Source organism: Erythrolamprus reginae, chromosome 3, assembly GCF_031021105.1.
Source record: "Erythrolamprus reginae isolate rEryReg1 chromosome 3, rEryReg1.hap1, whole genome shotgun sequence".
NCBI classification, from domain to species: Eukaryota; Metazoa; Chordata; class Lepidosauria; order Squamata; family Dipsadidae; genus Erythrolamprus; species Erythrolamprus reginae.
The window spans coordinates 50,925,452-50,937,209 of NC_091952.1; the positions used below are offsets into that span (position 1 = coordinate 50,925,452).

General features: G+C 39.2%; 1 protein-coding gene across 2 annotated transcripts; it reads right to left on the reverse strand.

Moving 5' to 3' along the window:
* Positions 1-574: 574 nt before the first annotated feature.
* SRSF3 (serine and arginine rich splicing factor 3) lies at positions 575-7,319 on the reverse strand. 2 transcript variants are annotated; one of them, XM_070745232.1, is made up of 6 exons: positions 7,133-7,319; positions 6,035-6,242; positions 5,247-5,381; positions 3,247-3,285; positions 1,505-1,591; positions 575-1,307 (listed from the first exon to the last, which is right to left on the reverse strand). In XM_070745232.1, the coding sequence occupies exons 2-6, from the start codon at positions 6,238-6,240 to the stop codon at positions 1,280-1,282; spliced, it is 495 nt and encodes a 164-aa protein (XP_070601333.1). In that variant the 5' UTR covers positions 6,241-6,242; positions 7,133-7,319; the 3' UTR covers positions 575-1,279. The 2 variants fall into 2 exon arrangements, with proteins under 2 accessions (XP_070601333.1, XP_070601334.1); XM_070745233.1 differs by lacking the exon at positions 3,247-3,285 and having other exon boundaries at positions 7,133-7,317.
* Between the last annotated feature and the right edge of the window lie 4,439 nt (positions 7,320-11,758).

Consider the following 11,758-nt stretch of genomic DNA (forward strand, 5'->3'; position numbering starts at 1 on the left):
TAAAAGCTGTGCTGTGCACGGAATGCTTTATGTCTGATGTAATGTGAGAGAATATTAAACCTTATGAAGTTCCTATTTGATATTTCCCTTGCAGACCTTCTGGTTAAAAACAAATTTAATATTTAGGATCTTTAAAATCTTTTAAAAAACATATAAAGAAATTAAAGCAGAATTATTTCCACTGGCATGGATTTAATTTAAATTCATGAGACCAATAAATATCTGGGTACAGAATCAATGTATATTTTGGCATTTAAATTACAAACCATCAAAGGCTTATGTGGATAAATATTGCATGCAATATTTAGAGGGAATTTTAAAGCTCTGTAAATGTAAGAAAAATAATGTTTGTATTTAATTTTTACTAGCAGGGCTGGAAGCTAAATTTTGATGTTAAAGCTTGAATTCTTTATTACTCAAATGCAAGAGTAATGGAAGACAGCATGCTAAGCCAAGCAGCACTAGATTCCTAGTGCCTTCAAACTATTAAGATTTTAATTAAGCTATACCCAAGTCAACTTACATGTTTTATTTTGCACGAATGGTTGTCAAGATACAAGAGTTAAATCCTTAGAACGATTTGTAACAAAAACTTTAATCTCCAAGAGTTTACAGTGACAACTTATGCACAATGAGGAAAATTTCTATCTACAATGTACCCTTATACATATTTATCTAAATCAACAATAAATCTGTTTTAGCAGTAGTGCTCTAAGAAAAAGGTGTAATATTTAATTAGAATTTTGCATAATAAGGGTAATTCTGGCATAAATCAGAACTCAAGACAGATTTAGAAAAAAGGCTACCTACAAGTTCAGTCTTGTTTGCCATTAGTTTATTCTGACCAATTAAGCATCCACATGTCCTACTGCAGATTGTCCATTCACATGTATAGCAAATATTCATGATTTATAAGTCTATGTGTTAATTTATTTTTGAGTTTAGCTTATATTCTAGATGACCCAGCAGACTATGAACATTTGCTGCTGTAGGTTTCTTGAAGATTTGGTTTGTTTTACCTCTGCAAGGTAACTGACTAACATTAAAATAGTTTATGCTTAAGGGTACAATGTAGAATATGTTTATTACACTTTGAATGACCTGCTCAAAATCATATACATTTTCACAACTGTTACATGTCACCTGTTACAAAAAAAATTGACAGCTAAAACATTTTTAAAATGCACCAAGCTTTATGAGGTCTTAAACGAAACAATGTTCTATACATACTGTCTTCAGACCAAAATGTGACTTCCTGTACACCATTCGTCCTGAAGTTCTACTTCCTGTCATTTGACCTGGAACGGCTAGAGTACACACAAATGATTTAGTCATACAATGGTAAATGGAACCCCAAATATATTTCAATATAATGCAAATATTATAAAGTTTAATTTACATTTGAATATTCAACTTGGCCTGTATATAGTCAGAGATTTTTTAAGAAAAATATATAACATATTTTTAATCACTCCAGTATTTGAATCAGTCCATACATTCTTACCTACGAGATCTGGAAAATGAACGGGAAGGCTTATGATTTCTCTCCCTTGAGAGTGATCTCTCTCTCCTTCTATCTCTAGAAAGGGACCTGTAAAGGAAATAGTATCATAAAGTTTCATATTCTAGAATAGCGTCCCCTACCCCCACCCTCCTTTTGAACACCAGGGACTGATTCTGTGGGTTTTTCCATGGATCAAAGCATGCCGCAAAAAGGGCTTTGCTTGTTTGCACTGTCAATTTCTGGCATGCCGTGACTGGGTATCAGTTCAGACTAGGGGTTGGGGCTCGTTCTAGAAGTGTTTATCAGTCTCAAATAGAAATAATGTGTTAAAGATTTTCAATTAACACTTATGGCATACTTATAAACTATTTTCTAGTGTGATTTAGAGCTGTGATACATTAAGCTCTAGCAATGTTTCAGATTAATGCTTGGCAATCCCTAATAGATTCCATATGAATATTTAGTACCAGAGAAAAGTCAAACATGACCTCAGAATAAACTATGAATAAACTATTCAGCAAAAATTTAACAATTCAATGTATATCTTTGGCAAGACATCTTATTCTGAAGCCTCCCAATTAAAAATTAAATTTCCCCTCTTAACAAATTATAAAAATTAGAAAGTCAGTTTAAAAGTTCATTTTAAAACTTTTAAATTATGTTCAGCCATATCCTTCCATTCTGTAGTTTTTCTCACCTTGGCCACTTCAAAGTACACTCAGAATTCCAGAGCCAGCAAACTGCCTGGGTAGTTCTGGGTGTTCTCCTGGACCCAGTTTTCAGCACCATCTTTCGGCTGGGTTGTGGCTACGGGGACTTTTGCCCAGGTTCACCTGGTTTACCAGTTGCGGCCCTATTTGGACCAGGAGACTCTATGCACAGTCACTCAGGCCCTCATCATCTCCCATCTTGATTATTGCAACACACTCTACATGAGGCTACCCTTGAAAAGTGTTGAGACTGCAAATAGTCCAGAATGCAGCTGCGAGAGCTGTCATGGGTATGCCTCAGTTATGCCCATATAACACCTATGCTCTGCGAGCTGCAGTGGCTTCCTGTTAGTCTCCGGGCACAACTCAATGTGGTTACCTATAAAGCCCTACATGGCTTAGGGCCAGACTATTTACAGGACCACCTCTTGCCACATACCTCCCAGAGACCAGTTGGCCTCCCCCGGGTCCCATGGACAAAGCAATGCAGGTTGGTGGGACCAAGGGGGAGGGCCTTCTCTGTGGCCGCCCCGCTCTATGGAACCGACTACCTCACACACACACACCCGATGTCCGTACTGCTCCCACCCTACTGGCCTTCCGTAAGGCCACAAAAACCTGGCTGTGCCGGCAGGCCTGGGGGGCCATGAATTAACAACGGACAGGGCAACATTATATGAATGGTATGTATGTATGAGATTATGACTGCTTTTAATAAATGGGTTTCTTTTAATATGGGGTTTTATAGTTTAGATTATATTCGGCTTCTTTTTATTGTTTTGTAACTTTTTGTATTTCTATTTATATTATTATTGTAAGCCGCCTTGAGTCCTTCGGGATGGGCCGCATAGAAGTCAAATAAATAAATAAATAAATTTTAAGTCCAACAAATTTGAGATTGTTGTGCCTGAGAAACACTGATCTAGTTTGCATGACTTACTGAATTTAAGAGACATTTTCATGACACGGAATGACTTTTTACATCTGTGTGTGAAATACTTTGGCAATGTATGATCAGCCTCAACAATTTACCTGCTACGACTACGGGAAAAACTCCTCCTCCGTGGAGATCTACAATCAAAAAAGAAAGGTGAGTCTTTTCTTCAACTCAACACAACTGAGGTGAGGTAATTCCCAACTTGTCAAGTCACTGTTGGGCCCAGTGAATGTGCCAAGATAAATGGCACCCATCGTCCAGCAAAATGGAAAGATTCAGGCATTAAAAAGACTCAGCGTGATCAGCATGTTTCCAGCCATGAGTTTGTTTTAACTAATACGACATTCATAGCAAACCTGTCTCCAATGCAGCACTTCCATCTCAACTAAATCCGCTGCCTAAAAGACTATACCAAAGTCCCACAAGTAGTTCCAAAATTGGTATAAACTAGTGTTTTGGAACCCATGCAAAGCAGAGTACCAAATGAAAGACTAACGCACACAGTGACAACGACTAATTAGAACTCCATCTGTGAATGTAACTTTTAAAAGGTCATAGTGTGTTTAGTCTAAAGAACCCTAGCTTGCCCAGTTTATCCCATAAAGTAATTGTTCTGAAATAGTTAGTAAAACAATTTAAAGGTGAAAGGTGGCGGCAGTTTTTTTGCAAGGAAAACCAAAGTTAGCAATTAAGTTTGCCCAACTCACATGCAAATATACTGCAGCTTAGTTATTTATATTAGATTCCTTAACACCCTTAAAAGTTTTATTCAAGCAACATATGTATGTTACCACGAAATTATGCACAGCCAGCCTTTGATTGAGAAAAAATAATTACTTATAAGCCGCTTACTCCTTATTTTAACCAGCAGTAAACTGTATAAGCAGGAAAAACTTACTAGTTTTTGGTTTCAACAAGCTAGAAATGGTGAGGTGAGGCTGCCGGACTGACTGCCAAGAAGAATTTGCTGAAAAGGTTTTGCCAGATGTTGCGTTGTATTTAGTTGGTTGGCGAAGGGGGTGTTGTGGATTTTTCCTGCTTTTTTGTTAGCCGAAGGCTGCTGCTGTAGTTGTTGTGAAGACATTTGGTAAATAAACAGCTGAGCTGATTGGCCAGGAATGTGTGGGCGGTCGAGGTGGCTGCTGCCGATTTGGTTAAGGTTGGAGAGAAGGCTGAGAGAAACAGCATGCTCGGGAACCAAAGGGCGGTGCAACCTGACGACTGGCCATGCCTGGGTCATGTGAAACGACACCAGCCAAGCTGAATGGGGCGCGCTGGTCACATGACGCTGAAAGGGCTAGTTGACTGGCTAATGCAGACTCAGAGGGTGGTGAGAAGAGACATGATGGTGACTCTGTAACGGGTTCATTTTTATTAATAGATGGACCAAAAAGCATAAAAAAATGAAAAACAAGCCATCAGTACAACCATCTAGCAGCTAACAAATACTCCTATGTGTTCTACAGTGAAAGGGAACAGGTTTCATTATTTTGTCTGGACTTCATTCATCCACAATAGGTTGAGATCAGCCCTTGCAGAAATCAGGTTTTAAGTACTGAAGTGAGCATTTAACACTTCATCAATTATCCAAGTTAGAGATGCATTACCAAGCTATCTGCTTTTGTTTGGGGAATTCATAACTGCAGAATTTAAATGAGGCAATATTTCAACAGACTTATTACAGTCAAAATTTAGCTGAGTAACTATTCATTGCTTCAGAATCCATAAAACAGTTGACTGCTTAGCATCACTTGTGCTAAAGAAAAAGCAAACTGAGTGAAAAAAATTCAAGCTGTTGTATGTAATGTTTATCAACAATGAAGAAAAAAAAAGCTGAAATACTAGGACAAAAAGGGGAAGTGACTAGGTGAATATACCTCAGAAGAAAAGATGATAATTCACGTTAGAGGATGCTATCAACTGGTACAGGTACGTACCCAAGGACAGAAGCCAGTGCTCAACAAAGTGTATCCCTATAACATCTGCTCAATGCTTTAGAATTTGGTGATTTGATAGTGCAGGTTTTGAAAAAGTCTATATTGCCAAAATTGTAATACTGCCAATATTATTAATAAAGTTATTTCATCCTGGATACCTGCGGCGAGGTGGAGGACTTCTCCTGCGATAGTCATCTCGAGGTCGTCTACCCCATGAGGGAGGTGGGCCACGGTTCCGACTGCGCTTTTCACCATTGGACAGCTCCACCCTAACTCGACAGCCACACAATGTTCTGGGAAAGATCATGATTGATATTAATAGATTTAAGTTAAACAACTTAAGGACATGCGCTCATAAAGTTTCCTACACTGGGAGACAGGAATTGTTTAAAACATTGGATACATCCTTAGGAGTAGATAGAGCCAGTGTTCAGAATAATCTGAATACAGAACCTTGCAAGCCAATCTATTTACTTTGTCCTATTGCTCACATACAAGATATTTAATTATAGGAGAATGCCAACAGTACAAAAATCCAAAATGTTATTTTTTATTCACTTTTAGGTTTTCAGTATAAAGGTTAACATTTAAAGAAATTAATATGCAAATATAATTGGCAGTAGTGTGGGTGGATTGAATCATTATTCCATAGCATTAAGAATACTTAAAATTTTAAATGCTAAATTAAAATACCAAATGATAGAACATTTCAGTATTTGTAAAATCTGTTAATCACGAAAAGTATCTTTGGGTTGCTTTCAAATTAAAATCTTCCCAAGCAATTCATACATTGATCACCACTTAGAACTACCTGCAAAAAGTCCTTTACTTCAAATCCTTTTAAAGGAACGTTTTAACATAGGTTTTTTTTCAGTATTCATTCCATTTTTTAAAAAATTGGAATGCTCACTTGGAAGTTTCCCAAGAAAATCAGAAAGAAGTTTACCTCCCATCTAATTCTCTCACTGCATCGGCAGCATCCCGTGGATCTTCAAATTCAACAAAAGCAAAACCAGGGGGGTTTCGAGCAACCCAGACACTTCGCAGAGGTCCATAGTAGCCAAAAGCTCGTTCCAATTCAGTTTTGTTCCCATTGTTGCCAAGGTTTCCTACATAAACCTTGCAGTCCAGTGGACACGAATCGCGATGCATCTCTGAAATTCATGCAAAAACGGTAATCAACATGGGCAAAACCCCGACAATCATATAGAAGGTAATCCACTACCGATTATCAAACAAGAGAATCTTATAAATCGCACACGGCTTTATTACACTAAAAGTTTTTTTTAAAAAAACCCGATGTGAACAATCAACTTCTGAGCTCATAAACGTTCACATTTATCGAAAAAAATGTTGATGTCAGAAACCTGTCGTGATGGCAAGTTGAAATCCGAAAATGAACTGAATTTGGAGAAGGTAAATTAGTTAACTCGATAGAAAATCAGAAAGGCAACGAATACCGACGTTTTCCATTTTTCTTAAATCCCTTCCCTGCCCTCCAATTGCTGTTCAAAGTAGTTATATCACGCTATATATGAAGAACTTATGAACGATTAAAATATGTATAACTATGTACTGTGCTTCATTGTAATATTGCAATATTTCAACCTGTATTTATTCATGTATGAAATGATGGAGAAAAAAATAACTTTTTGTAAAGTACATAATCGGGAAAATCCTTTCATCAGGTAGGCAGACAACACCCCCCCCCCCCTATGAACTAAACCTCGTGTTCGTCCACAAGTAAAAAAAACCCTCAGTATACGTAGAAAATGGCGCGCCCTTTTTAAACCGCTTTTACCATGCTAGATTAAGCTACGAGACTTTCACAAATCTCCGTCCCTCTTTGGCTATCTCCCCATTCACCTCGGGTAAGAGTACAGTTTTTTTTAAAAAGCCCATCAGCCCACCTTCCTCTCCCACGTACGCGCTCAATCGCGGTATCTTTGACGCTATTCTGATCACACAAAATGGCGGCCGCTCTTTGTCCGCTAATACAACCGCGAGGCCTTCTGCAGCCGACCCAACCCCCCTTTCCCCTCACCGGTTCCCTGGCCAGGAGTGTAAAAGACACCCGCGAGCGGTTGCCAGTCTTTGCCTTCTTCGCCTCCTCCACTTCGCCCGTCAGCCCCGTAAGCGCGGTCGGAGTCGTTTGTTTTCCCGCCAAGACTCGATTCTTACTCCCTCTCTCCCTCTCTCTCTCACTTCTCCCTCACTGGACAAAATGGCGGATGGCACGTCCACGCCCTGAGTTTATATACCGGCTGCTCAAACGGCACGTGACCAAAGACGTCCGCCAATAGTAAGACCGTAATCCGATGATTGACTTCCTCCGCCCCCCACCTTCTTCCCGGTGCACAGCTCAGGCGGAGAGTGGTTGGTCGAAGGGCACAGCCAGTTCCCCATAGCAACCGTTATTGTAACCGCAGGGAAGTGCCGGGAGGGAGGGAAAGGAAGGAATAGGTGGTCCCCGCAGTGGAGCCGTGGACGCCTGGGATCGGGCGGCGGTTAGATCGGTCGTGTTTTGCGCTCAACGTTTTCTTGTTATGCAGAAAGGCTCATAACATCCCCAGGCACTCCATTCTTTCTGGGGAATAGTTATGTCCCAGTTGATGAGTACTGTATTTTTGAATATCAGGACTATCTAAATGCCATGTTAACTATAAGTCACATCATGTTGTGGAAAAGGGGAGGGGGAGGGATGTTTATCCAGACCTGACTTTCCAAACTATACTGCTCAAAACAATAAAGGGAACACTCAAATAACACATCCTAGATCTGAATGAATGAAATATTCTCATTGAATATTTCATTTGCACAACAGCATGCGAAATTGACTGTCAATCAGTGTTGCTCCGTAAGTGAACAGTTTGATTTCACAGAAGTTTGATTTACTTGAAGTTATATTGTTTTTTAAGTGTTCCCTTTATTTGTTTGAGCAGTGTATAATAATAATAATCTGCCACATATACTTTGCCGCTACATCACACAGTCCTAGGTGCTTGGGAAGCGCACGACTGGTGAAGAAATACGAAATCCAGCATAACTTGCTGTGCTATATTGTTATTATTATTATTATTATTATTATTATTAATAATAATAATAATAATAATATAGTAATAGTAATAATAATACAGTTGGAAGAGTTCTTGGAGGTCTTCTAGTCCAACCCCCTGCTTAGGCAGGAAACCCTACACCACTTTAGACAAATGGGTATCCAACATCTTAAAAACTTCCAGTGTTGGAGCATTCACAACTTCTGGAGGCAAGTTGTTCCACTGATCAATTGTTCTAACTCAGGAAATCTAATAAATAAATAAATTTCTCTTTAGTTCTAAGTTACTTCCCTCCTTGTTTAGTTCCCACCCATTGCTTCTTGTTCTACCCTTGTAATGTTACAGCTCTTTTCAGCTACTGTTGATTCAGCACTGAATGAAAATCACTTCATTCTATTTTTTTTAAATTACACCTTGCAACCGGAAACTTCTGTTAAATCAGGAAAACGGTGATTAATAATACATAATTTCCCCTTTCCTGGTTATATTGCTAATTAGCCAAGTATCTTGCTCCTATGTACTGTATATTTAATTTGGATGTTTTTACTGTTTTTATTGGTTTTACTGTTTTTATTATTTTAAAATGTTTTGAACATGTTTAATAGGTTTTTTTGAATTGTAAGCTGCTCAGAGTCATTGATGGAGAAGGGTGACTACAGAAATTGAAGAAATAAAATATTTTGTGTTAATAATTTAACGTATTTGAGCTCTAATCAGAATATGAAAATAATTTCAAGGGTCAAAAATCCCAACTAAAGCAAAGTGTTCATGCAATTTTCAGTAGAATCGCCTTGCTCTGGTTAGCTTTGGACTAAGATGACATGAAAAGGAGCTAAAGTAATAGTTTAAAAATCTTAAATCGTGCCAGCGGAGTCCTAGCAGAAAAGAAGCAAAAAAAAAAAGTTCCCCAATGGAAGCTTTGATGATTTGTAAGGAAAAGGGTCTCTGGGACCATGTCAAGTGCACTTGGGTGGGGTAGTGAAGAAGGAGCCACATGCTGGGAGAATTGACAAAGTGGGAAATTGACAAGGTGGGGAAAAATCTAATTTATAAGGAGGACTTGTGATATTTGAGGGTTTGGACTATTGCATCAATAGGGTGTTTACCTTTCCCATGTTGAACTCTGCCTTGGATCTGTAAAACAAAACTACACTGTACTGTATTTCACCACAAAAGTTTTTTTCCTGCAGTACACAATATAATGTTGAAGGCTAATGCCCAGTATTTCTACATATGAATAGTTGATATGCAGATTTAAAACTCTACCCCAATCCTTTCTTCTTTTTTTTTTTGTTTGCACTTGTTAAAAGGTCAAAAGTGCAAATGGTCAGTGGGGTATACAGTGTTCCCTCGATTTTCGCAGGGGATGCGTTCCGAGACTGCCCGCGAAAGTCGAATTTCCGCAAAGTAGAGATGCGGAAGTAAATACACTATTTTTGGCTATGAACAGTATCCCAAGCCTTCCCTTAACACTTTAAACCCCTAAATTACAATTTCCCATTCCCTTAGCAACCATTTAGATTATTACTCACCATGTTTATTTATTAAAGTTTATTTAAAAAAATGTTTTTTAAAGGCAGATGAAAGTTTGGCAATGGCATATGACATAATCGGGCGGGGAAAACCGTGGTATAGGGGGGAAAAACGCGAAGTATTTTTTAATTAATATTTTTGAAAAACCGTGGTATAGACATTTCGCGAAGTTCGAACCCGCAAAAATCGAGGGAACACTGTACTACTCTGTTCTTTTGGCAAGATACAAACACCTATCTCCAATTCCCAAACCCAACGACCCAATCGGAAGTTCACTTGTGTGCGTCATCCACAGCCTCCTTTTTGCTGTCACAGGTCTTCAGGAACTTCTTCGGCTTTGGACAGCTGCAGCCAGGCCTCTCACATCTCGGGGCCATTTCTTCTGCAGCTGGCAAGGCTTTTCTGAAGGCTTCTATAGCCAATAACAGAGCTCCAAATCGATCCAGAGCTGATATCAGTTAGAGAGGCCTTCAGGAAATGCCTTTAGAAAAGCCTCGACAGACAATAACAGAGGTCCAGTTGGATCTTGAGCTCTGTTATTGCCTGCAGAGGCCTTCAGGAAAGTTTTTCTAGCTGCAGAAGAAATGGACTGAGGTGTGGCTGCAACTACCTGAAAGTAAGTAGTAGGGCACTCCACTTACATTTCATTTCTGAAATTCGATTGGTCCGTTAGGACATTTTTCGCCATCCCCAGGCTTCAGGAGGATTTCCTGAACCCTGGGAAGAGCGAAAAACAGCCCAACATGCCTACCAGAAGTCCAGGGGCTACAGTGAAGCTTGTGTACATGCACGGAGGGTTAGTGCAGGGGGTTGCACGCATGCACAGGGCATTGCATTATGGGTGTGCACACGCACACCTTTTAGGCACCCGAGCTGAAAAAGGTTCACCATCACTGCACTATACTGTAGCTGGTGCACTGGCATAGTATCACTAATATTTCCCATCTTTTCTCCAAGTACTGATTTTCTCATGGCAACCAAATTTTGGAGAGGGATTCCCATCCATGCTAGCATTGATAATATTTTTTGGTGCAAAGTGAAACGATGGGCAAAAATCTGGGTTAAAGGTAGATGGAAGCCAATAGTCTTTTGCATCTTTCTCTATGATTGCAGTCCAACCTTGTAATGGAAACTCTTGCCACTGATCTTCAATATAGAGTGGAATAGTATATTCAAATGAGTAGCTCAAGTATAAAATATAGTATGGTATACTGTACTGTATACTTTGCCTAGTGTCATATAAATGTGAAGTTGTTGTACTATGCCATCTAGCGGTGAGTTAAGTAAATCTCTTTGCCTTTCTGATGATGGTAATGGTTTCATTTTTGCTTTCAATGTTTCCTGTGTTCAACAATTTGGACATTCATTCATTCATATTTTTGTCAAGTATGTATTTGCAATATACATAAATACAACATTATTTATATACATAAAATGGGTACTGATAAGAGGACAGGAATTGGACAGGAATGGTAGGCACGCTGGTGTGCTTATGCATAGGACATAGCTGTCCTGTTAGGTAGGACATAGTTGCCCCATTATATTTTATCATCTCCATCACAGTTTCCTAGTATTTTTTATGATGTGTAGAATTTGAAGCAATGTCTAATTAGGAAGATATGCAAATTGAGCCAGGGTGGCGCAGCAGGTAGAGTGCTGTACTGCAAGCCACTGAAGCTGATTGTAGATTACTAAGTCAGCGGTTCAAATCTCATCACCGGCTCAAGGTTGACTTAGCCTTCCATCCTTCCAAGGTGGGTAAAATGAGAACCCGGATTGTGGGGGCAATATGCTGGCTCTGTTTAAAAGTGCTATCTATCTATCTATCTATCTATCTATCTATCTATCTATCTATCTATCTGTCTATCATCTATCCATCCATCCATCCATCCATCCATCTATCTATATTAGCAGTGGGGCATTCTCAAATCACATTGTATTCAACACAATGGCAGGCCAAAGCCTCTAAATTCACATAATGGCCGCCTGTCAGGCCCAAAGCCATTATGTGAAGTTAGAGGCTTTGGCCTGCCACACAGGTTTATTCAACTCTGTCATGTACTCTTTAACAATTTTCTTTC

Coding starts and splice junctions, on each gene's coding strand:
- SRSF3 (XM_070745232.1), bottom strand. CDS start 6,240: ATGCATCGCGATTCGTGTCCACTGGACTGCAAGGTTTATGTAGGAAAC. Junction 3,286..5,246: donor AGTCCTCCACCTCGCCGCAG/GTATCCAGGATG, acceptor TTTTGATTGTAG/ATCTCCACGGAGGAGGAGTT. Junction 1,592..3,246: donor TTTTCCCGTAGTCGTAGCAG/GTAAATTGTTGA, acceptor TTTCCTTTACAG/GTCCCTTTCTAGAGATAGAA.